Raw genomic sequence first — 25,466 nt, forward strand, 5'->3', positions numbered from 1 at the left:
AGTTAGCGATCGCAAAGGTGATCTTCTAAAAAAGAGGTTGTAATATATTGATAGCAAGGCGAACAGAGTGTTTTAGCCAATCTCGATTCACCTATGGATCTCTTACGAGGGATATGAGCGAAAAAATGAAAAAAATGATAGTTATTGTTAAATGCGCCAAAATCTCGTGGTTTAAGGACTAGTCTTGAAAGTTGATTAACAATTATTTTTCAGAAATGGTTCCAAAAAATAATAATGAATAAATAGCAAAAATAGTGTTTCGCATCAATGTTTGTCTTCAGTCAAATTCCAATGAAAACGCTGAGCTACCATCCACGGACGGCCTCAAACTAAAATGATTTCCATTATGTCAATAAAGCGAGCGACATAGCATGCAAATTTTTATTTTATTCATTTCTGCTGATGAATACGGCTACTGTAGATTTTTCATTGCTCTTTATTTACTTAATGCACTCCGTTTGTGGAGAAAATTTAATTGGAGCTTTGCCAAACATATAAACACTTCTCATTACACAAAGACCCTATCCGTTGTGTATGTTTTGTGGACGTTGCTCCAAATGAATTCAAATGTATCTCCGGTGATGCAAGTATTGGAATTCATTTTGACGTAGTGAAGCCTCGCTATAAGCGCCGCAGCCAGTGAGGCGGTAAGAGTTGTTTGCATGTTTTTGAAAGTTATTACCGGATAATGTTCTCTATCAAGGAGTGATCAAATGTAGCAAATTGCTGTTATCATGTAACTATTTCATTTGTTGTTGCACCTTTCATCAGTTTAGTAATTTTAATTAAGGAATAATAAACAATAATTTTTCAGAATTATAATAATGGTAACTACATTTATTCCTTCAACTAATTCATCTCTCTTTTTTACCAATTTATTTTAAATTCATTCTAAATATAAAATTTCCATATAAGTTTTTTATTTCATAAATAAGATGATTTAATTTTCTATAACCAGATTTTTTATCAATCCGTAACTATTAGGATAGTAAATGCTATTAAAGTGAGCTTTTCTTAAGTAATGATATTTGTTAAATAAATTAAGTAAAATCACGCAACTCGAAATAATACAGATTCATATTAAGCACTTTTGTTTTGAAAAGCAAGTAGAGATGACAAACATCGTTAAGCATAAATTAATTGAATTAATGAACTGAATGAACAGAAAATATGCATAAAAAATAAGCAAACCAATCTGTGCTCAATGCCACGCATGTTGTTAATCAACATGCAGTTCTGTTTGATTTCGTTCGTTTCACACATTTCCAGCATAGTATATTATTCACGAAATAATATACACGACATTTCTGTTAGCCAGGTCAGTGAAAAATATAATCAAGAGCTTCGTAACTTATAGTTCTATTTTCAATAACGGTGGGTGAGCGAGCATTTGCGGTTAATTGGAAAATTTTTTTGATTGCAAAAAATCGTTGAAGATTACCAATTTCAACTAGAACTTTTGAAACAGATCTCTTCTACATCCCTATTAGCTTATTGCATAAATGAAGCAATTCTCTTCGCATTACTGCACAGTATTTTTCCAAAAAACCAACGCATTTGTGAAATAGTTTCCAGTTTTTTCTTTTTTTTAATCCATAAAATTACGGTAAACAAAAGCAGCTAGATGTTGAACGAAAACAAAATGATGATCGATTTTATTGATAACTTGTGACTGACAACAACTCGAAATTTGTCTGAGTAGATAGAAGAAACGCTATCCATTTGTGAGATCGTGATGTTGACTGCAAGCAAACGGAATAGCAACGAGTATGAAAAATGGAAATACAGCAAAATATACTCAGACAACCCAGCAACGTGGTAGTATTTTTTTTAACAATAACTGATGCATCCATCATCAGTAAAAGAAATGACTGTTGTGCGTTTGCTTTTTTCTCTTTTTTTCCTTTATAAATGAAAAATCAAATAACTGAGCTGGTTAAAAGAACTTGCTTGAAAATAAATAAATCTGCCGTAAAATCTGGAATGATAAAATGAAGTCACCCATTCAATGGGAAGAACGAGACTGTACAGTATGTAAAAAAAATCGCAAGCAAAAAGCAACAACGCATCAACAAGAGTTAAAAAACAAAAAACAAAAAAAGAAGAAAAAACATGCATTATAATAAATATACAGCGTAAATGTAGCATTATAACAGGGGATAATATGGAGGAGGTATTGTGGGCAAATTGTTTCCATCAGCGGTGCAAAATCTGATAAATATTATCAGCAGTGCTAGCGAATAGAACAAACGCGTGACAACTTTTGAAAAGCTCATCGATGATGATACTTCCAACTGAGAGGATTTGTTTCTTGTAATGTTGACGGATTTCGATCAGTTGAACAATTGATGCGTTGAACGTCGCCTCGGTTTCCATATTCATAGAACCGAAATCGCGCACAATCAGAGCCGGCATGTCAGTCACAATGACCGGAACCGAATGTTGGAAATTGACCGCGTTCAAAAATGGAAACAGCATTAAACTTACTCGATCTTCACAGCCACGTCTCAATTTGGCAGTCAGTGGGGCAGCAGTGACAAAATGCCAATTCAAATTGGTCAACGAAGACTGGTGATGCTGGTGCTGGTGACTGGGGCCACGTCCACTGGTCGATGGACTATTATCGTGGGCGGCGGTCGACGAATCCCCAGCACTGCAATTACGTTCCAACAAAAAAGGCACCAATTCTGCCATTGACACACGTCGGTCAACAACTCGATCTTTTTCGATCATCTTTACACGCAAATCCGGATCGCCGGCTTTCAACAAAATCACACAGCCAATGTACATCCGACGTGCCCAACAGATCGCCTGGTCGAGAGATTCGCTCGACTCGTACCAACAGTCGGTGGGAATTTTGTTCGCACGCAACATTTTCATCAGGCGAAATTTTTGCTCAATTTTCGAATCTTGACCAATGGAAATGATCAAGACACGCGACGACGAATCGAGATTCTGCTCACAGGCGGCAGTATCTTGGGCCAAAGTGAAAAACAGTCGATCGAACCAAAAACTCAAACCGACCGCCGTCAATGGTACGGGCTGATTCTTAAATCCCGGTCCAAGCAAATTGCGCATCAAATTGCTATAACATCCGCCTATTGCCACGCAGTCTTTGGTGAAAAAAGAAAACAATCAATCACAAAATAAATAACATTTGAGCTCTAATTGTTTTTCAAATTATTATTTTACCTTCACGCAATTTGGACAATTTTCTGCATTCGGTAACGCAAAAAACCACATCCGTATAAATGTTCGGATAAACTACATAGCCGAAATCAACGCAAATCGCCAACTGACCACAAACCATTTCGGCCATGCTGATGATACGCTTCAATTCGGACAAATAAAGTTCGTACTGTTGCGCATCCTGTGCAAACCACTGGAGCGCATCCGACAAGCATCTTTCTTTGCTGACCAGCTCGACCAATTTGGGCGCGGTTATTTTCCATTCTTTCAACAAATCACAAATTGCATATTCTCGTTGAAATTTCGACTTCAACGAGCTAAGAGTTAGTAAAAATTTCTGCTGCATTGACGATTCAGTCACAGAACAGTTTTCCATAAATGCCTGTAAAATAATATTCAAGAAAAACAATATACATATCATATTGTTGTTGCTGCTGTTGTTTGCATTATTTAAATGGAAATTTTTGCCAAAAAAAACAAACTTACTTTCAACAAGCCCAAATGATTGATCTTAATTTGCAAATCAGAATATTTGACAAATGAAAATTCATCGACTACTGCCGAAATGAGCGAAAACAGTTCTACTATGGCGTGCGTGAAGTCGGGCTGAGGTGCGAGAATGTCAAAAGCGCATTCCAACAATTCTTGTGGATTCATGGGATTTTCACGTTGACGAAATACCGTACCGATTTCGTATCGTTTGAGACGCATAATTTTCTGTCTGGCAGCAAAGCGTGCAAAATTGTATCTCAAATCGTAAGGAAGGTTCAAAACCATTCCATCTGTATTCACCAATTCCATTCGATTGGGATAACTTTCGGATAAAATACGCGTTCGTGGAACTAGTAGAGGAGCGTTGACGTGTACGCCGCCGAACAGATGAAATAAAGCCGCTAATTTCGTTTCACATTTTGTGCGACACATTGCCAACTGATCTTGAAAATTTCCCTAAAAACAAAAAAAAAACATTTTACGTTGCAAACAAACAAACAAGCAAACAAACAGTATACTTTAAAGTAGCAGGTCAGTTGATCATCGTACAAGTATTCTTCAATTGCACTGGGTGATTTAGAAAAAATCATCGAAAACAACTGCTTCATATTCGAACTGCAACAATTTGCCAATACTTTATTCAAGTTGTAATGAAATTCAAACGGCTCCATTTCGGATATCGGTAACAGCTCACTGTTGAGCAATGCCGCCGACGAAGGTCTCTGATCTGACCGATGGTCGAGCATCAATTTTAACAACTTTTTCACTTCGTCACTTTTCGACATGAGCAAAAAGTCATCTGGAATAATAATTTCTGGCTTTCTCAATTCTACCAACACATCCGCTCGTTGCATGGAAGTTTTCATTGGATAGAACATTTCAAACAAAATTATGCCCAAACTGTATATATCAACTTTCTAAAATTTTATAATTAAGCGGCTGAAAAAAAAAACAAACAAAAACAACATCTCACAACTTACTGCACTACATCGATGACTGTCACTCATTTCAGGGCTCATGTACAATGCTGTGCCAACGTTGGAAATAGTAGTATCTTTCATATCCGATTCATTCAGTGTAAAACTTTGACTATCGTCCATACCAAATCGTTCACTCTGACCGCTAACCGCCAAACCAAAGTCTCCAATCTTAGCCTGGTCGTTGAGAGAAATGAAAATATTCGACGGTTTCAAATCTCTGTGAATGCAGCCCTGAAAAACAAAAAGATTACCAATTAAACAAATGGTGCACCTCATTGGTGCATCATGGATTTGGTAAATAAACCACCTTCGAATGGATATAAGTAAGGCCTTCGAGAATTTCGCGGAAAAAACGCCAAGCTCGGTCTTGCTTGACAAACAATTCACCGTTGTCAATGGCTAGTCGAAGTGTATTTTTCTCGCAAATTTCCATCTGTATGTAAAGAATTTGAATCGTTTCTGGATTTGTAACAACACTACTGTCCAATTCAGAATTTTCATCAATTGACTGCTGCTGCTCTTCGTCACCATTTTCAAATGCTATCAATAATGAATCATCATCATCATTCTCCATGGAAATTTCATTTGGTAAATCATCAATCGACGACATCTCACCGCTGTCGTTATTTTCCGAAACTATTCTAAAACAATAATTCAATGAAATGAAATAAAAAGCGATCATTGAAATTTGCATAAAAATAAATTATTACTCGTTGTCATCATTATGCTCATCTTCAAATACGATAAAACTGCTACTGTTCGCTGATGTTTGCGTCTTCACGTCAAGATTGAGCAATTCCAAAGACAGTTGTTGTTCACCATTGCCAGTGGAATACGATTTGGTGCAATCGTTGGGGTGGATATTTTGCTTCAGATGAACAGTTTCGATCCAAGAATTATAATAACGTACAACATTATCGTGATTGAGCTGTGACAATAGTTTCACTTCTCGCAAAATTTTCCTCGACTGCGAAATGTCGCCCGTGCTCAGTGGAACACGCTTCAAAGCGTACTGGCACCGGTCGAGCTTGTTCTTCACTTTCAAAACATCCCCGAATCCTCCTCGACCAAGTACTTTCAAAACTTGAAATTCAGATTCAATTCGTTTCGACTGCTCATAACAGTCTATAGAAGAAACATCGTGGATCGACTGAGGCAAATCTGCATGGGAAAATAGTGAATTTGTTCGATCGTTTTTTTCTCCATCTTCGTTAATATCGCTGGTCAAAAGCGCATGCGACAGCAACAGCTCGCATGTCCAACGTTCCGATCGACGTTTCGCCACCATCAAATTGATCAAATTTTTCAACGGCCGAATAATACTGGCAATTCGATCTCGCAAATATATATGGTCCGCTTCCACACCGACGGCCAGTTCTACGATGCAAAAACCCAACGCCGACACGTCATCACTTTTCGCATATTCTACATCTTCAACTCGATTGGATACATTTTTCACTGGTCCATTTTCCGCAAGCAACCACTGAATACAATTCAACTGGTGAGCAATGGCGAAATCGGACAAAAAGAACTGATGCCCTCCTTCCCACAAACAGTCCAATGTGATTGCATCGTGTGTAATATTACGATCGTGCAAAAACCGCAACGCCTCCAAAATATCCTTCGCCATCAGCTTGATAACCGACAACGGACAACGACCTGGGTTGTTGTTACGCACGTATCGGCTCACCGGAAGTACATGATCATGTTTCTTCCAAATGCCGACTAACAAACAGCTACCTTGGAAATAACATCCCGCATACAGATACTGCAAAATGTTGCTGTGTTTCACATTTTTCAACGAATCAAAGCCGCACAACACACGTTCCAACTACAACACAAGACCAACTTTCATGTTCAGATAAACACACACACACACACACACAAAAATCAACTAAATTCACCTCTGAAGAAATCTGACAGCTCTTTTCAACGCTGCATTTTTCAAAATCAAGGCGCCACTCGGTCACCGTTGCCAACTCATTTTTCAACATACAGCTGTAAATGCTCAAATTGTTGCTGCAAACTGAAATATACTGCATTTCACATGGGGAAATTATTCCATTCCATTTCATTTCATTTTATTTTATTATAAACAAATCCGTTCAACAGTTACAATCAAATCTGACCAATAAAACCTACCTATTATCTACCTCGACTACATCTTCACTGATTATGATCTGTTTGCTTTTGTTGTTAAGTGCTCACTGAATAACAAACAACAATTTATACCACTTTTAACAATTACAAAATGCATTACGTCATTTCAGATATTCTACTTCAGTCAGATCAATATGTGTTAATTTTGAAAGTGATGACGTAGCTACCAATTGTGCATTTACACTTAAAATGCATCTTACTGTACAAAAATATGAAAAACAAGTACTATTTAAAAATAAGAACAAGATATTTAACTTTAAAGTTTTTTTTCATAAATCCACCTCACACTTAAACTATCATCTGTAATATTCCTAAAGTACAAAATTAAATTCCATAATTACTATCAATTGTCTGCACAATATTAATAATCATCAAATTTATCACTGTCAACATAGTAGATTAAGTGTTACTTTTAAATGGGAATATTATCACTACAACTACTTTGCTATTTAACAGTCTATAATCCTAAGAAATGCTTAAAATGGGAAAAAATAATTTCATATTACTTAATTAAATATTAAAGAATTTCAAGTTTTGATTTAAGTGTTTAAAACACTTACATATTTCTTTAAGTTTCACAAATTTTGGCGGGGAAATATTTTTCACCCATCTACAATATTATTTCATTTAAAATCAATATTCCAATGCATCAGATGTTAATGATTCACCCCAAGTTGAACTTTCGAACAACTGCTATACTGGTATCTCCGAGATGCTTAGAAATGGTAACTTGCTCTGTATTGCCGGCAAATAATCGTTGCTCATGCTTCTTGGATCGTAAAGCCTGACGCGCTTCTGCTCGCCGCTTGTCCAACTTTTCCAAAATTTCTTTATTTTCCCGTTCTTCTTGTTCTTGGAGCTTCTTTTCCATCAACTGATGTTCTCCTTGTTCTTTTTGTTTCTTGAGTAAGTTGTTGTGAATCATACCATCATAGAAAGAATGGAATTCTGCTGGTCGATTTAGATGTATTAACTGCTCTTGGACTTCAATGCACAATTCATATATCATCACCTAAAGTTAACTTCTCTCACACACACAATATATATATATATATATTTCCAAATTTACTTCGCCTTTTTTCTTTTCTGCCATCTCGTAAATTATGCTTTTAATTTTACCCATAGCTTCATTTCCTATCCCTTCAAGATTTGAAAATTCAATCATTGGTAATCTGAAATAAAAAACTCTCAAAGTTTAATACTGATCATCGAGCTCATCGAGGATAATATTTTAATTACTTGGCAGGGTAATTTTTAGGATATTTCACATTCATCTGAACAGATACATATATTTCTGGTTTTTCAATTCCTGACATATCAACCAGCGGATGCAGTTTAACAGAAAACCCTTTTGGATGAATCTAAATGAGTCACCAATGCAAATATGAAAATAAATTACATCATTTAAATGTGTCAAATAACTTATCAATACAAACCAATTTTTTACCTGCAAATTAACCCACATGTAATGCTCACAGGCCCTATTCATACTTCTCAACACCATAAAAACTAAATGTACATTTGAAACTAGATGAAAACTTATCAGAAAGAGAAGTAGTAAAAAGCAAAAAGTCTCACATTACAAAAAAAAAATTCGATAATAAGTAATCGCTAAAAACTAAAAAAGAAAAACTGAAAATACAACAGCTTAATAAACAAATAATCTCTCCATGCAAACAAAAAATCAGGAAAATGGCAACAAAAAGTAAAAGAAAAAGAAAAACTACACTTGACATTAACAACTACTCTTTAATATAAAATACGATATCAAAGAATACCGCATATAAAAATATAACTTTTGGTCTGCTTGCACGTGATTATGCAAATCAAAAATACGTACTTACTAATGCTAAAACTGTACACAAATGCTGAAAACATATATAGTAATAAAATTACCAAATCATTCTGGCCGTCTTCATCAACTTTAAAATCCTTGCCATAAATAGCTCGTAGCACCAATATCTCATCCAACTGCTTTTGGAGGTAGACTTTTTTTGCACGCTTCGGCATAGTAAAATAAACTTTACACGTTAAAAACTGCAGCCCATAAAAACTCTACATTCAAAAATCAAAAATAATAAATAAACATAAACTAAAATTCCTAAAACTACACCTCTCACAACCTCTCCGAATTAGCACGTCACGCGTAAATTTTACTATACGATAGAATACTTAAGAGCAATCAGGATATTTACTTATATTTACTGTATTTTATTAAAATTTATTTTAATAAAAATAATATAAGCGAGATATTTAATATAATTATTGTGCAACAGGTTATTTTAAAAAATTATTTTTTCATAAAAATTTATTCGCAACCTTAGGTAAGATTTCTAAAATATTAAATTTAATTAAAATATATTCATTTATAATTTAAATTAAATTTTTCATTGTTATATAATATCTAGTTGAGATTAAAATTTATAAAATGAAGAGTTAAAAAATGAACCTGACATACATTATGTGACAATACCTAATTATCTTTAAATTATTACGGTTTGCCAACAGTCGGCTATTGATCGTCGCTCCTTCGTGGAAGTTGCTCTCACCTTTATCCGGTTACCACAATTTTGGACAATTCTTCTGAAACAGTGCTTTGAAGGTTCTGTCATTGTCTTAGTATTCGAAGAACTTTATTTTTATTGAAGCGAAATTTGAAGTTGTCGGTATGTATTATAGTTTTTGAATAAAGAATTCGCTGTTTTTCAATAATTTTGTGTAGCACGTGTAATTGAACATTTAGTAGTAAATGGTACTTTAGATTGTTCTTAAAATAAATTTTGTAATTAATCACACTGATAACTGATGTTTATATCACTAATATCTGTATTTTAAATGGTATTTGTATCCATTCTTCTCAGTTTCTTAAATTGTTCAGGATGGTATAGTTATTCACACTTTTGTCGAAAACGAACTTCATTTAAAGAAAAGATTTTTGCGTATCGGTTAGGCTGAAACTAGTTTATTTTTTATTCTATGACTGTTTTCTTGTAGCAGTATTGCCTATTTTGAACTTTCTACTAAGATTCTGTCTAGGATTTCCACATTTTAACATTTCTCAAAAATTATTAACTCTTTTAAAATTACAGAGATGGCTAAATTGCTCGAAATTGATATTTATTGAAATAAGGACCACAGGTTAATATACAGGATTTTTTGATAACACTATTTTTTTCATTAATTCTTTACTTATGCACTTAAATTCTCCATAATTTTATGTTATGACAGATTGCGATGCTACTAAATGAAAAAATTTGATATAACGAATTGTTAGTAATTTGAAATACTGCATTTTTAATTCCCTCTTTAAATGTCTCCATCGAAAGAAGTCTATAAATATTTTGTGTATTATATTTTTAAATTTTCACATGTTGACATATTTTCAAATTGCAGTATACTGATTTTTAAGTTACATTCTTTATCTTCGTATTACTGTAATACGGTATAATGCCAACTTTTTACTTCCTAGCTTGCTTGGTATTTACTCTGATTATTATACTTTATACAACTGTTTTTTAGCTTTTTAAAATGGCAGTAAATGTGTATTCGACGTCTGGAACAACGGAAAACTTATCTCGTCACGAAATGTTGAATTGGGTGAATGACTGCTTGCAGAGCGCCTTTACGAAAGTGGAACAATTGTGTACTGGGACTGCGTACTGTAATTTTATGGACATGCTTTTTCCAGGTAAATTAGTGTTATAATTGTTAGGCAAGTTTTAAAGCGAATTGTTTTAGGAAGCGTTGCTCTGCGTAAAGTGAAGTGGAGTACCAAGCTCGAGCATGAGTACATTCAAAATTTTAAAGTTTTGCAGGAAAGTTTTCTGAAGATGGGGGTCAACAAGGTGAGCTTTAATTGCAGTTTGAGTGAAAAGTGTCTGTTAAATGAGTTGTTTTAGGTTGTTCCTGTTGACAAGCTCATCAAAGGAAAATTTCAAGATAATTTTGAGTTTCTTCAGTGGTTTAAGAAGTTTTTTGATGCGAATTACGATGGACGTCCGTACAATGCTTTGTCAGCTCGTGGAGAAGAGGTAATTTGTATTGTTCAGTTTGAATTTTACTTTATTAGATTGTGTTGAAGTATTTTATGGTTTAATAATTGTAAATGTATTTTTTCCATTTATTTACGCATTCAGTTTAATCCGAATGTTTTGTGAATATTTCAGCCTATGCCACCGGCAGATGGAACCACGAAGGCCGCGGGAACTAAGGCTCCAGTTACTCGTCGAGCTCCTGCAACTGCTGCTGCCTCGGAGCGTGTTGCTAAACCCGGTGTGTTGTCCACTGCCATATTTATTTTTGTTTAGCGATATTTTTATAAGTTGTCATTTTAGTAGCGAAGCGGACAGCTTTTGCTCGTCCGAATTCAACTGCACGTAGCACTGCAGGTGGCCATGGGCCTTCGAATGGGCAAGCGAATTTGACCGATCAGCGTATTCAGGATTTGACTGAGCAGGTTAATTATATATAAATTATAAAATTGTACCGTTTATTAATGTTGTTCAGTTTTTTTTGATTCAGTTGAAGGAGTTGGAAATGGAGCATGCTAATCTGGCAAAAGAGCGCGACTTTTATTACGGGAAATTGCGTGATATTGAGATCCTCGCTCAGAACTGTGCGGAAGCAGGAGAAGGAATGAACGCAGATACTGTGTTGGAAGTGCTTTATGCTACTGAGGTAAATGAATATTTAATGTTGAAGGCATGTATTTGTTAATTGTTTCATTTTTAGGAAGGTTTTGCATTGCCGGAAGAGGGCGAAGCAGCAGCAGGGAACGCTGACGAAACATTTTAAATAATTTAACGATGATAATAATGATGATGTTAAATGATGCGTTTTACAGTACAAATTGGGAATATAAGCTATTATAATAATAATAATAATAATAATAATAATAATTAAGATTAATTTTATCTTTAGTACATTATCTGCCTTTTAGCACTGTCTTTGGGCACAATGTTATGAGTAAAAATTGTTGTGCAGAAATGATTAAGATAATGCCATCTGTTTCATGTAATTGCTTGATGTTGTTTACAGCAAATAAACATGTCAATTATTGTTGTTTGTGATTTGTGAGAAAATGTAACTTTGCACTTGGATATTTTCTGATTACATGAATCTTGGTATTATTATTAATATTTGTTGCGTTGAAAGCCGAATGAGTTCTGAAGAAAGCGACTTCCTTGCTTGCGTGATGGAGAAGATGAAAATGAGTGGCTTTTATGACGAAATACAGGTTTTTCGCATCAAATGACGTTTCCATTTTTATTGAATAAATGAAATTTTTGTCTTCTTAGAAAGTGATCAAAGCTGAAACTATGCGCATGGTTATGTTTGAAAATGGGCAGGTAAACAGCGTCTGTGGTGTGTGTGTGTGTTGGTTTTTTTTCACGTTGAATAGATTAAATTATTTCAGAAAGAAGATGCTAAACTGGCAGATATTGATAACTTTGTACGAACCAAATGTGGACGTTTGTATTTTGATGCGTTCTGTGATTTTCTGGTCCAATACAAACTGTTCAACACTACCAAAACACTGCTAGCTGAACTTGGACTGGTGAGCATTCAGGAAAGCAAGTAAATTTGAATGAATATATTTTCGTTTATTGAAATAATAGCATCAAGAGCTGGGTGACAAGAAACACGAATATTGCAATTTGCCAGAACTATTTGCAAGCGAATCAGGAATGAATTTGTTGAATACCGTCGGCAGTGGTTCTGCTTCGAATGTAAATTTTATTCTACGGTCGTCTGATGAGAGAAAAAAACAGAAAACACCACGCGCCTATTTTCTCTTTACTTGTTGTACTGTTTTTTCAGGATGTTCTTTCAAAGTCTCGCTGCAATACAAACAGTCAATTTGCAGATTCTTCCGTTTTTTCCACTTTCCCGGTCAAAAGTCTATCCCAGACCAGGTGTACTATTCGGTGCCGCATTTTTGTGTGAAAGATTTGAATGTTTTCAACTTTTGATTTGAAATTTTCAGTAATGATGCTATGAATGACGATGAATCGCGATCAGGCAAGTCGGAGTGGAGAAATTTTGAACAAATCTATTCCAAGTTGGAAGGGCGTGGCAAAATAGCGCCGCCCAATTTGTCGGCAAACATACCACCGCCGGATGAGGAGCAAATTTCTGTCGACGAATCGACTGCGAGCAGTGGACCGAAAAGAATGGATTTGTTCTCTTTTCCTGAACTGAAAGGGAAAGTGCAGCCTGAAAAAGGCAACGCCAATCTGGCGATCGATCATCTGCTCAAAGAACTGTCCATAGATGAAGCCGAATCTGGTAAGGACATTTTGAAGCTTTTAAATCACTTTCAGTCTCAGCTTCTCATCAATCAATGCAATGTTGTTGGTGGTGGTGGTGATTTTTGCATGCGCCCATGATGTTCTTTTTTTCATTTCAGATACTGTCGAAGAATGTGGAAAAGCTTCAGACGATTCAATTGCAAAGGATATGGAATTCGCTAAATCAAATTATTCTGATAACAGTGACGACCAGTTTAGTTTTTGAACAATAGATTTCAAAATGCAGAAACAATATTGAAGCGGTCGACTGAAACAATGTTGTTGAACTTTGCAATTTCCACTTCACTTTAATGCCGCAGATTGTTTGTTTGTTTGTGCTTGTAATGTTCTTATGGAAAACATTACTCTCGTTGCTGTTGTATACTTCGACTTTGATGCTTGTTGTCACGCTTAACTGTATCTAGATTTCTCCAATGCAAATAATACTTGATTTTACTATTGTCATTATACTGTAATAGTAAATCTCTGTTAAACACTAATAATTAAGAATGATTACTTTGAAAGATCTTATAAATATATAAAGAAATTTCTATTTTGTCAATTGAATTGGAAAACATTTCCACATCGTGCGCGTAGCTAAACGCTAGGCTAGATATTCGATATCATGCTTAAACTTTACCGTTGTTTATTAATTTGTAATTCAATTTCAAACAACGTAGCGTTATATAAAGATGATCACTTTCAGCTGCATTCATCGATGATTAAGGCGATTCTTGTTTTCAATAATCACGGCAAACCGAGGTTACTGAAATTTTACGAAGCATATGTAAGCATTGGTGATGTGTAAACATTTTCTTGTCTGTTTTGTAGTTGCATTTTAGCCCGAAGAAACGCAACAGCAGATTGTTCGCGAAACATTTCTACTTCTCTCCAAAAGAGACGACAACGTTTGCAATTTTCTCGAATGCGGAAGGTGGTGGATATTTGAAATTTTTCAAAAAAAAACACCTTTCTTTCATTGTTCCAATTACTCTTTAGCTTAGTCGGCGGATCTGAATACAAATTAATCTACAGACACTACGCGACATTGTACTTTGTATTTTGTGTCGATTCGTCTGAAAGTGAACTGGGCATTTTGGATTTGATTCAGGTAAAAATCACTTGTCATTCATTCATTGTTGATAAGAAAAAAAAAAGATGTAAATTCCATTTTTGAGCAGGTCTTTGTCGAAACTTTGGATCGTTGTTTCGAAAACGTCTGTGAATTAGATCTTATTTTTCACGCGGATAAAGTATATTCCATTCGGTCTGAAATTGCAAGTGAAATTTAAACTGAAAAACTCTTCCCCACACGTAGGTCCATTATATTTTGAATGAAATTGTAATGGGTGGTATGGTTCTGGAAACGAACATGAACGAAATTTTAACTCGCGTTAATGAGCAAGATAAAATTGAAAAACAAGAGGTAAAATTGATTCGGTCTCTGTTTATTAAAGTATACTGGTTCCATTTCATTATGCAAAGGGTGGAATCGTAACTGCGCCTGCACGAGCCGTCACCGCTATGAAAAATATGAACTTGTCACAGCAAATTAAAGACATCCGCCTTCCAGATTTGCCATCGTTGAGCAATTTCAAATTTTGACGCAATTTATCACCATGCACAGTCGTAGACATTGTAAATAAATAAAAGAGCAGTTGAATAAATAAAATACAAATTACCATTTTCTGTTTACTATGAAATGTTACATTTTGTTCTTTTTCAATACGCAATTCTCTGCTTATTGCACAAATTCAACGTGAATTTTAATCACAATAATCTCTAAGCAATTTCACTTGGACACTTATTTTACAGAATAAAAACATTTTCGAGTAAAAATTTGTCAAAGTGAAAATCATCATCTGCAGTTAAAACAGTTTGTTCAATTTACGTATGAAAGTTGTATTAATATTTAAATTGTCATTTTCTTCTTAAATATTAAATGTATAATAAATTTTTTTAATCAATTGGTCATAATAAAAACTTTTCGTGGTTTTACATTGATTTTTTCATGTATACAAACTGTCTGTAGAATTATAACAGTATGACTAGAAAAATTAAGTTCTATTCTTATTTTACATTTGTTTCTGCGTGCATTTAATAGTGAAAATTTGAACACAAACTGCGACAATGAATATTTCATTATAATCTATATTTCACTTTTTTAACTTATAATAAAAACTATTCAAAAATTAATTCTTTTAATAATGCAGAACATGCGTAACGCAAAATGAACTACACGCAACTACAATAGACCCATCTCATGCTCCCAACACAGAACTGAACAAACAAACATTTCATATAGTATGGTATGGTATAGGCGCAACAATAAATGAAAATATTATTTAGATATCGAATAAACAAATTAGATTTCAAAAAGGTCAAAAAAGTCCATATCGGGCGTCTTCTTCTCGATGAATGTAAAAATATGCTGCTATAGTGAAAAAGCAGGTAATGTTTCCTGCCAGTGCAAAACCACACGCACCCCAGTGAATCTAAAAAACAACCACACAAGTAAAATCAATTAAAATCAAGTTAACTATCTACAATGCATATCAATATAACAAATGACCACAAAAAGTGTCGTCTAAATTGAAAAGTAATGTTTAAAAAATTGAAATTTAACAAACCACTGGATTTTCGGCCGGAGATCTTGCCAAAACGATTGGCAAACTGAACGCACTAACAATGATGCCTGCAGTTAAGAATAAAGCAAATTCTTGGCACGATGCAGCACCACCAGCGGAAACGCGATCCTGAACCCGGGAAGCAACTGTAAGTGGAATCGGTACCAAAATGTAAAAGATGATGACAAACAGTGGATACCAGCTGCTAATGTAAAATGCAATAAAGCGACAAGAAATTTCAAGCAATTGAACTTTTTTCAATTATCTGCTTCTCAAACTTGGATGTTTCACAAAAAACTTCACAATCTAATAATGCCTTTGCACAATTAAGAAATGAATATTATTTAATGTTATACTAGATGAATAAGTGCAAATTATTACAGTTATGGTATAAACTTTTAATAGTTCTTATTGATAAAAAGCCATTATTCAATATTAAAATGTTTTCAAAATGGTGTATTTAGCAAAAGATTATTATATAGTACAAGGTCATATTGCAGAAGTTCAAACGCTTTATAACACAGATTAAAGTTATGCATTTACAATTAAATTTCACAAATAAAATTTATTGGATTAAAACCAATATGTATATCAATAAACATGTAGTAAAGTTTAAAGTTCACAAACTTCCTAAATGGATAAATAAAACGACTAGACAAGAAGCAGTATAAAGCAACTGCGTTAACTGCTATGCAATACATGAAATCTGAAAAGTGAAATTAAACATTACACAAATTCATTTAGCATCATTTATACATTTATATTTTGAGTAAATAACCATTAAAGAGAAAACTCGGATATGCAATAAAGAATAAATATCAACTAGTATCTGTGTAGTTTCTGTTAAAAAACATAAGAATTCCTACTTATAAATTGGTAGAGCACATCCTAGAACCAAAAATAGCAGACCAACGCAACCACAGAATGCAAGACTGATTAGAGCTGAAAGCAAATAAAATTATATAAGTTATAGTATTTGCAATATACCTTTGACGCTGGCCATATTTCTTAGTCAAACAAAAGAAAATAAAACTGCAGCAATTTTTAATCACCATGCATTTTCTTACTGTACAAAAATTTGTACTTGCATTTTTGTACAAAGTTGTTCTATATTGAATCAATCATTTATTTGCATTTATTCATAAACCTCAACATACGTTTATCATATATGTTTTGTATAATATAAAAATATCAGAAATATCTAAAAAAGCTGGTTTTAGTAAGCTACATAACAATTTTTTAATCAATCATTATTAATTATTGACACGTACGCATTTGCAACATATATTCCATTAAATTTTCCATGAATATTTATTTTATGCAAGCTTTTTTGAATGAAATTTTGATTTTCCTTAAAACCTTTGCATTGGTGGTACCCGATTAACAACAAATTTCCATAGTAAATGAAAAAAGTTAAATTTGGAAATATAAATTTAAGTAATTGACTGATTAATTAAAAATTGAAATTGTTGCATTTGTATTTGAACTTAAGAGCAGTAATATGACATGATGGTGTTTCTTCATTTGCTTTAGCATTTTTCAAATACCGTGGCTGGGATTGTATATGTATATGCGGTGATCCATGCACGCAGCTTGAACAACACCTTGATACCCTGTCCGAGGTACGTTTGCCTGAAATATGATTATGCGAGACAGAGAGTGCTAGAAATTATTGAATATACTTAATTAAATTATATTTTGATTAATTTTAATTTATATAGCGAAATTTAATGTAATTACATCTATTAAAATTACATTAGTATTCATTTTTTTAAATGAAAATTTGATTACTTTGAAATCTTCCATCAACTGAAGCTTGTTAGCAATCCTTTGAAATTCAGTATTGCTGGCATATTTAATGCGTACAGATTCTTGCAATGAACAGTGCTGACCATCCAATTCTTCACTACTAATTTCTTTTAAGCTGTTAATTGTGTTCCACATGGCTTTATCATAATTTTCCTTTAGTAAGTAGCGGAGATCAAGTTGTGTGAATGGGATGAATTTTTCGTTCAGCTTAATTTGTTTCAAGTAATTTTCGTAAAATTGACTTCTTAAATTACAGTTTAAAAGATTATTCAAATTTTGAAATATTAAACGTTTGTATTTCTTTGTTCATCTAATTTAATTCAGTTTAATTGAAAATTTTTATGAAATGATTAAAATTCATTTTTAACTTCATTACTGTTTATTTTGTGGTATAATTTGAAACTCCAAATGAAAAAGTTTAAAAGCTATCTACTTTTTATTTGAAAATCCAAAAACAGAAAAACAATATAAGTAGATGAAAATATTTTACATTTTTAATAATGAATAATCAAGGGATTAAAATGTTGAAAATTACACATGCTATAAAGTATTTATTATATTTGAGAACACAAGTTCGACAAACATTTATGAGAATCAATAATTAAGTCAAGAATTTGACATCTTTATTAATTATTATCACTACTGTAAAGAATCCTATTTATTAATTAACTGTTGTTTTGGTATTATTGGTCAAGTATTATGATTACATTTTAATTGATAATTTTATTTAAAAGAGATATGAAATCAAAATTGACCTGCTAACTCCATTTTTCCCGTATTCAGTCATAGCTGTTCTTGAAATTTCAGGACGAATGCAAGCACGCCCTTTTCGTTGATCAGCTTCCCGTAGCCAGTCGTCCCAAAAACCTTTTGGCCATTTGTCCTTTAATTCTTCCCAAAGAAGCCTTGTCATCATCCAGCCCAAGCCTAATAAAGCATTGAAATTCAAAGTAATATTTCATTTAATATAGTATTTGTTTTTTCAAATGGCACATGATTCTGTGAACGATTTTAAACTTTTTGCTGTTTTTCAATTTGATAATAATGTTTATTAGAAGCAAAAATATTCTACCTGGAAAAAAATCAGAACGGTGCAATAATTCAGGATCGTTTTGAATGAGGAAACTTTTTCCATTGTCGTTCCAAGCAGAAATACAAAATAGACTAGGGTCAGCTTGAAGTATTTTCAATGTTGCTGCGAAATATTCAAAAAAATCTTCAGCAATGCTCAAGTCATCTGTCAATATGTATAATTTTAATTTATTAAAAATAGTAAATATGATTTGAAATTTTTTTAATCCATTGAATGTAAATTTGAAAAATGTGAAATTGGCATTTAATTTTATAGTAATTTTTATAACGTTGCTTTTCAAAGAATTATCCATTTGATGAATGATCAAAGTATAATTTCCTATATGTATTTTGTTTATATTTAAAAGAAAGTAAATATGACAAAATTAGTATTTCAAATTCACACATTTGAAATTTTTGAATAAATTATATTCTACCTTCTAATATAATGACATTGTCGTACTGAAGCACGTCGAACACTTTCCTCAATGCCCATTTGTAGTGACGTGAAATTTTGTAATATCCAATAAAGTCAACTCGACTACTTTGTACGTCTTCTTTAAAATTTGTCTATTCAGAAGAAAAATAGATGTAAACAAAATTCTGCATCACAATAAACACCTTTTATAGCGTACTTTTATGTGTAATATTTGTGGATGAAAGGCTTGAATTTCCTTTTCAGTTGCTTTATCATTGCAATCTTGACTAACAATTATTGGATACCTTGTAGGACATGGTCGAAATCTGTAATCAAAATGTATTAAATTTTTGGAAAAAGAACAGCAATCGTAAAACATACTTCAACAATTGTTGCAAAAGATTTTTAACGGCATTTGGTCGGTTGCAAGCAATAACAAGCACAGCGATTTGCTGTAATGGAATAATAGTAAAATTTACAGAAAGATTATTCGCATTTTCATCGCTTTGCTTGAAGTGATTTATTGATGCAGCGATGCCGTTTAGCAGTTTTCTGTTGTCCATAATTTGTATTTCCAAATCAACAATTGTATGATTCAAGTTTTTTAAATTGCAGTCACTGCACGGATGTGTTTCCTTAACAAAACGGAAATGGAATTCAGTTGTAATTTAAATTAATCCAGTCATTTCGATAAATTTTTAATAGTTTTTTTACAGTTTAACGAAAAATAAAATAAACTAACATTATACTCTGCTCAAAAAATAAATAATGTTTAAATACAATTTTCCACTTTATTTTTTAATTGGGTAAAACCTGACGTAATGAATCTCCTTTATAATTATAATTTAAAAATTTTCACATAAACTGTAGTTCTCACCATATATTGAATATAATAGGTAATCAAAGCGAAAATATAAACAATACAAATGATTATAAAGATCATTTTTGAAAAAAATCCATATAAAAAAGATGCTCTACCAAACATAATTTATAACAGTGTGGCATTGCCACTGCACGTCAGGATAAATACGTAAGATTTAATGACGTTAATTCTAATTAACTACAGAAAAGTGCAATTGACAGTTGTTTGCGTTATTTCCTTTTAATATATGAACTAAACCGAGCATGCCTGTTTGAGTAAATTTGCTTTATCTGCTTATTGGCTCAGTGCAAACAAAGCAGTCATATCCATTAATAATTTGTAATTTGCTTTTCACTTAAAATAACAACAAACAACGTTTTATAGGCACAAATAAAAAGAAAAAGTTTTGTCAGTAAAGGGTGCTTATATGTAAATAATCAGTTTTATGTTAATTTTTTTCACATAAAATGTAACGTTTTTATTTAAATATGAGACATTATAAATTATTTACTATTCTTTTAAAAGCAGCTGATTTATTAGAAACTCAATATTGCAATTGTTATTATTTGTACCTTTGGGTTTTAACGTATACTGTAGAAGTTTGGTTTACAGCATGTGGCGGCAATTTTACATTGAATGATCTTTTAAACTTTATCGATTGTTTAAATTTTGTTTAAAATCCTTGCACTGGTTTGTTTTTGTTTAGCTTTTTATTCAGTATTTGCCTGTTGTTTGGTGTTTGCACTTTCCGGGAATCGCATTCTCTGTTTGCTGTTTACGCATCTGTCAGTTGCGAGTGTTTCATTTCCTGCTGCGTTTTGTTGTTTCTCTATCCGCTAGAATAAAACTTTAAGGTATATAATTTCTTTTTAGCCGATTTGGATCTGTCGTTTTTGTTAATAAATTCATTCAGCTTTACCGTTTCTTTTCTTTTGTTCTTCTTTTCTTGTTTTGAGACGAGTTTTAAGGGACTTTTCGATGTCAGAATAGTTTTTATCCACATTCAGTGCTTGATCACAGCTGTCTTTGAGCAGTGTTGAAGTTTATAAGTAACACAGCTGCTTGAACATGTAGCTGCAGGGTCAGATTCGCATTTTTAGTTGAAAATGTTGGCATCATTGTTTAGATATTTTATTTATAAAAGTTGAATTATAAATCGTGTTGATGCAGTTTTATATTTTCTTTTTTTATTACCCTGATTTCAGTGGCAGTTCATTTTGATTACTGGTCGAACTTTCTTTTCAGGTTTCAGGACATTATATGATAATATCATCAATTGACAGTTTTATTTAAATTACCTTGGCATTGTAGTTTTCATTGTGGTTTATCGAATGTCCTCTTTTGAAACTAAACATTATTTACCATTTCCTTTCATTATTGGCTGCTTGTTGTGTTTTTGTGATTTCATTTTTGTATTAAATTTGTATGACTAAGTTTTCATCTATTTTTAGGTGACTATCCGTCAGCATGGCTTGCTGAGGGAGTACCGAATGTGCACGTTCATTTCAGTTTCTGTTGTAGGTAAGACGACCATTTCAATTGCTTCGTATTACGTTTTAATTAATTGAATATGTTTTTTTTTCGTTTAGGTTATGGACTGGAAAGTACACAATGAATTTGTTACGATTTGTTTCACTTCGTCATATTTTTTTCATCACAATAATCTGGCTCTTGGCACTTATTCTGTTTTACCGTCTGCATGAAAGTGTGAGTTGATTTGCTTGTTGTTTTGCTGTGTTAAAAAAATTAATTATTCAAAACGAAACTGTAAAAATATGGAACGATTTTTAAACAATTTTTCATTTTTGGTAGAATAATAATTTAAAAAGTGAGTGTTGAAAATGTGGTTTGTAAGAAATGTTGGGCATTTTGATTTAGTTGTTACGAAGCAGTTTCGTAGGCATATTTTTTTGTTTGCTTTTTCGCTCAAAACCAATGCATTCAGCTTTTATCGCTTTTGTTGGTAATTGTTTCTTTTTTGTATTGATTTTAAAATTAAGTACATATTTTTTTTGTTTGTCATTGTTTGCATCTCTTGATATGGAAAAGGCACGAATTGTGTGTAGTAGTTCATTTTCATATTAGTAAAAGTGCTTTCGTATGTCGGTGGGTGTTTCTTTGTTCTCCTCATTTGCAAATAGTAATGATTCACTTGTATAAGTAAGTGTACTGTTCATCATTTTTGTCCGTTTACAATGTTTGTGACGAAAAAGCGCTCATATAATCTGTACTTTTTTGTCGTTGTTGTTCGAAGTTTTACGTGAAAATCGCAGCAAAAATACAGTAAGAAAATGTTATTCATTTTTTGAGTGTTGCAGTAATTTGAAAATTGATAAAATTGTATTTTACCAAAAACAAAAGATTACATGCTATAGAACCGAGTGTTTAAGTTTTAGAGCTGTTGACATTGAGTCATTGTGATATTGAAAAGAAAAAATTTTGAAAATGATTTTCAGGTTAGCATAGATTACGGCAAAGAGCTGCCCAAAATGCTCAACAAAATGATCAAATTGGAAAAGGAAATTGTCGAACAGAACAAAGAAGCGGTTCGTCTGCTGGAAAGACTGGACAATGACAAATTTGCTCAAAAATGGTTCGTATTTTCCAACATCACCGACAACACTGCACATCCGGACGATCGGGATGCGCCATTGTCGATTGGCGACAAAATTCCCGTCTTGGTTATGGCTTGCAATCGACCGGCGGCAATTCGTGTTCACTTGAATCAGCTTCTTTTGTAAGTGTTTCAATTTTGATTATAAATTTTTTATATTTTCATCGTTGAAACAGACTGCGACCGTCGCCGGAACTATTTCCAATTATTGTCAGTCAAGACTGTGACCACCAGCCAACGGCTCAAGTGATCGACACGTATCGAGATTCAATCACAGTGATCAAGGTAGTAGTATATATATATATTTTTTTGTTTAATAATTAAAAAAATTAATTAAAATCTTTTGTAATTTTACAGCAACCAAACCAGACTGAACCGATATTGTCGAAAAAGTTGAAAAAATTTGCCGGCTATTACAAAATAGCTCGTCATTATCGTTGGGCGTTGAATCAGATCTTTTTCCACATGAAATACAAGACCGTCATTGTTACGGAGGATGATTTGCAAATTGCGGTTGATTTTTTCGAATTTTTTCTCGCAACGTACAAATTACTAATTGCCGACTCGTCCCTGTATTGTGTTTCCGCTTGGAACGACAACGGCCAAGAGGTGATGATCGAAGATCGACCAGACTTACTGTATCGCACCGATTTTTTTCCAGGTAATTATTATTAATTTTTATTGAAATTTGTATTGTGGATTGTTCTGCTCAGGTTTGGGATGGATGTTGACCCGTCAACTTTGGAAAGAGCTCAGTCCGAAATGGCCGAATGGTTTTTGGGACGATTGGATTCGAGATCCTCCTCAACGTCGGGGTCGATCTTGCATTCGGCCTGAAATTTCACGCACCGCGATGAGTCTATACGGCAAATCTGGTGTGAGCAAGTCAGTTTTGTTTATTATTTTTTTGTATATATTTTACTTTGAATATAAGTGAATAATAATAATAATATTGTTTTACTTTATTTTTATTCTACAGGGGACTTTTCTATGAGAAACATCTCAAATCGATCAAGCTCAATACAAAATTTGTTCGTTTCACTGCGATGAATTTGACTTATTTGTTGAAAGAAAATTACGAAAAATTGTTCTCATCACAAGTCAACGAAGCGCCCGTTGTGTCGTTGAATGCCATTCAAGCCGGTTTATGGACCGGCAAGTCGGTTCGAATATTGTACCGAAACGCCAAAGAATTTGTCGACATTGCCAAAATTATCGGTCTTATGGACGATATGAAAGTAAACAATTGAATTATGATGGCATGATTTTTTTAGAAAAAAATATCAACATGTACAATTCGTGTATCGATTTAATAAAATTATGTTTTTTTTTTAACACAGGCTGGTGTACCGAGAACCGCTTTTCGTGGTGTTGTACCGGTGTATTATTACAAAACTCGAGTGTTCATTTCCCCGGTCGGAGAGTGGAAAAATTATGATGACAACTGAGGAGAAAAAAAAAGAAAAAAAAATAACAATGACAAATAATTGAAGATTCTCATTGATTTACTTGTTTTTTTCTTTTTTTTTGTTGGATTTATTGTTGATTAAATTTTAATATATAATTTGATGCATTTGTACACGTGAAAAGCAAAAAGAAAAGAAAAATTTTTTTTACCAACAACCCATTTGAAAAGTTTGATTTATTTGGAAAAATTTTTACAGTACTCTTGTCGGTTTTATTGCTGAACTGTGTTTTAGGGTTGTTTTGAAATCGGGCGAACGAATCGATTTGGAAATGAAATTGTTTTTGAATAATTTGAAAAAATATAAAATATGCAAAAAAAAAAGAAAAAATTTTATTCTCGATTGATGTTTAATTATTTTTTATTTTTATTTTGGTGTAATGTTAGTTTTGCATATATGAACTGGTTGATTTAGTCGGGAAAAATGTCGAATGATGAAAATGTAACGGACTTTCGTGGCACGACAGGCGAGTCGGCCGTTGCCTCGTCGTTCGTTACCGGCCGAGTTGACCTTTCGGGCGGGAGACGTCGACTAGAATTTTCTTGGAAAAGGAAAATATTCGGTGTAAATCAACACCAAACGATCTTTTCGACCGCGTTTTACAGATTAATTAAAATTCTAATTTGCATACGATTAATTTTATAAAAATATATTATTAAATAAATAATATTGAAAATTTTTTAAAAAAGCAACAAATTTATGCACTCATGACAAAACGTTGCATTTCTAATGAATGATAAGTGCGAGTTTCATTTTTCAAAATTTGCATAATTTTCTGTAATCATTACTTTAGGAATGGAATTGAAAACGAAATAGTTTTCTTTTGTCAGATCATACTTGATGAAATAATTTTAAATTTTACTCTTTTTTGCTAGAAATTATTGTTTTTCTTTTCTGATAAAATTTCAACCGATTACTCAAAATTACAGTAAGACAATTGATTAATTAAATCCACGCACGGGTGTTGTTCATTTGCTAACCGAAATTGTATATTTTTCGAAACAAATAATTTCATTTTGTTTTATATTAGAATTTTCTTTTTTTTGGAAAAAAATTCATATTTTACAGAATAATTTTTCCTCTTTTTTTCTAGTTCTAGTTGTAAATCATTTCCTCGAACTTCGTCGATCAGTAGCGTGTCATACAAGCTGAAATGAATTCTATTCTAATGAATTTATTTATTATTGATGTTAAATTGAATTTTTACGTGTAGAATATGATAACACATTAAAAAAATTATAATATCAAAAAAAGAGCTCAAATACTAAAACAGTATCGACACAAAATGGTAATTACAAACATAACCGATTAAGGAGGGGAGGGGAGGGAAGAATTGAATGGAAAAATCAAATGTAGTGAAAATTGTTCCAACTTTTTTTGAAAAAAAACTTTATTAATTAATTTACATTTTTCTAGTTGAAATAATTTCTGTTTGATTGTTCATTTTTCATCATTCATCAAACATACAAGTGAGATTTTTAAAATGTT

At 32.8% G+C, this 25,466-nt stretch overlaps 5 protein-coding genes across 5 annotated transcripts; 3 read left to right on the forward strand and 2 right to left on the reverse strand.

Annotated features, from left to right (window-relative positions):
- Nucleotides 1–2,196: 2,196 nt before the first annotated feature.
- Tsp_09765 (transcriptional enhancer factor TEF-5) lies at nucleotides 2,197–9,277 on the reverse strand. The gene is made up of 16 exons (XM_003374365.1): nucleotides 9,271–9,277; nucleotides 9,141–9,154; nucleotides 8,718–8,876; nucleotides 8,666–8,689; nucleotides 8,061–8,182; nucleotides 7,891–7,993; nucleotides 7,490–7,833; nucleotides 7,378–7,431; nucleotides 6,566–6,659; nucleotides 5,372–6,492; nucleotides 4,966–5,302; nucleotides 4,648–4,892; nucleotides 4,200–4,581; nucleotides 3,676–4,137; nucleotides 3,193–3,571; nucleotides 2,197–3,113 (listed from the first exon to the last, which is right to left on the reverse strand). Exons 1-16 carry the CDS (start codon nucleotides 9,275–9,277, stop codon nucleotides 2,197–2,199), a joined length of 4,764 nt encoding a protein of 1,587 aa, XP_003374413.1.
- Nucleotides 9,278–10,349: 1,072 nt separating this feature from the next.
- On the forward strand, nucleotides 10,350–14,403 carry Tsp_09764 (microtubule-associated protein RP/EB family member 1). Its single transcript, XM_003374366.1, has 11 exons — nucleotides 10,350–10,509; nucleotides 10,560–10,666; nucleotides 10,721–10,852; nucleotides 11,343–11,498; nucleotides 12,238–12,378; nucleotides 12,440–12,550; nucleotides 12,642–12,736; nucleotides 12,808–13,109; nucleotides 13,231–13,324; nucleotides 14,111–14,222; nucleotides 14,290–14,403. Exons 1-11 carry the CDS (start codon nucleotides 10,350–10,352, stop codon nucleotides 14,401–14,403), a joined length of 1,524 nt encoding a protein of 507 aa, XP_003374414.1.
- A 53-nt stretch (nucleotides 14,404–14,456) lies between these two features.
- Tsp_09763 (hypothetical protein) lies at nucleotides 14,457–15,460 on the forward strand. The gene is given in 3 exon segments (XM_003374367.1): nucleotides 14,457–14,557; nucleotides 14,569–14,694; nucleotides 15,325–15,460. The coding sequence occupies 3 exon segments, from the start codon at nucleotides 14,457–14,459 to the stop codon at nucleotides 15,458–15,460; spliced, it is 363 nt and encodes a 120-aa protein (XP_003374415.1).
- Nucleotides 15,461–18,274: 2,814 nt separating this feature from the next.
- On the reverse strand, nucleotides 18,275–18,932 carry Tsp_09762 (alpha-1,3-mannosyl-glyco protein 2-beta-N-acetylglucosaminyltransferase). The gene is made up of 2 exons (XM_003374368.1): nucleotides 18,620–18,932; nucleotides 18,275–18,474 (listed from the first exon to the last, which is right to left on the reverse strand). The coding sequence occupies exons 1-2, from the start codon at nucleotides 18,930–18,932 to the stop codon at nucleotides 18,275–18,277; spliced, it is 513 nt and encodes a 170-aa protein (XP_003374416.1).
- Nucleotides 18,933–19,351: 419 nt separating this feature from the next.
- Tsp_09761 (GNT-I family protein) lies at nucleotides 19,352–25,130 on the forward strand. The gene is made up of 16 exons (XM_003374369.1): nucleotides 19,352–19,504; nucleotides 19,652–19,699; nucleotides 20,034–20,066; nucleotides 20,617–20,694; nucleotides 21,104–21,143; nucleotides 21,350–21,419; nucleotides 21,488–21,605; nucleotides 22,355–22,635; nucleotides 22,689–22,797; nucleotides 22,870–23,173; nucleotides 23,226–23,397; nucleotides 23,492–23,750; nucleotides 23,853–23,914; nucleotides 24,177–24,213; nucleotides 24,393–24,540; nucleotides 25,072–25,130. The coding sequence occupies exons 1-16, from the start codon at nucleotides 19,352–19,354 to the stop codon at nucleotides 25,128–25,130; spliced, it is 1,971 nt and encodes a 656-aa protein (XP_003374417.1).
- Nucleotides 25,131–25,466: the final 336 nt, after the last annotated feature.

This window comes from Trichinella spiralis (genome assembly GCF_000181795.1).
Source record: "Trichinella spiralis strain ISS 195 chromosome Unknown Scfld6, whole genome shotgun sequence".
NCBI classification, from domain to species: Eukaryota; Metazoa; Nematoda; class Enoplea; order Trichinellida; family Trichinellidae; genus Trichinella; species Trichinella spiralis.

Excerpts from the sequence above, each read along its gene's own strand:
- Tsp_09764 (XM_003374366.1), top strand. The coding sequence starts at position 10,350 with ATGGCAGTAAATGTGTATTCGACGTCTGGAACAACGGAAAACTTATCT. Across the intron at positions 13,325-14,110 it reads TCTGATAACAGTGACGACCA|CTTAGTCGGCGGATCTGAAT; the intron begins GTTTAGTTTTTG and ends ATTACTCTTTAG. Across the intron at positions 14,223-14,289 it reads GCATTTTGGATTTGATTCAG|CAGGTCTTTGTCGAAACTTT; the intron begins GTAAAAATCACT and ends TCCATTTTTGAG.
- Tsp_09761 (XM_003374369.1), top strand. The coding sequence starts at position 19,352 with ATGGTCGAAATCTGTAATCAAAATGTATTAAATTTTTGGAAAAAGAAC. Across the intron at positions 21,144-21,349 it reads TGGTCGAACTTTCTTTTCAG|GTGACTATCCGTCAGCATGG; the intron begins GTTTCAGGACAT and ends ATCTATTTTTAG. Across the intron at positions 21,420-21,487 it reads CATTTCAGTTTCTGTTGTAG|GTTATGGACTGGAAAGTACA; the intron begins GTAAGACGACCA and ends TTTTTCGTTTAG.
- Tsp_09765 (XM_003374365.1), bottom strand. Across the intron at positions 8,183-8,665 it reads TGTGTACAGTTTTAGCATTA|ATTCATCCAAAAGGGTTTTC; the intron begins GTAAGTACGTAT and ends TGACTCATTTAG. Across the intron at positions 4,893-4,965 it reads CTTATATCCATTCGAAGGTG|GGCTGCATTCACAGAGATTT; the intron begins GTTTATTTACCA and ends TTTGTTTTTCAG.
- Tsp_09763 (XM_003374367.1), top strand. The coding sequence starts at position 14,457 with ATGGGTGGTATGGTTCTGGAAACGAACATGAACGAAATTTTAACTCGC. Across the intron at positions 14,695-15,324 it reads CGCCTTCCAGATTTGCCATC|AACATGCGTAACGCAAAATG; the intron begins GTTGAGCAATTT and ends TTAATAATGCAG.
- Tsp_09762 (XM_003374368.1), bottom strand. The coding sequence starts at position 18,932 with ATGGATAATTCTTTGAAAAGCAACGTTATAAAAATTACTATAAAATTA. Across the intron at positions 18,475-18,619 it reads CCGTTCTGATTTTTTTCCAG|GCTTGGGCTGGATGATGACA; the intron begins GTAGAATATTTT and ends ATGCTTTATTAG.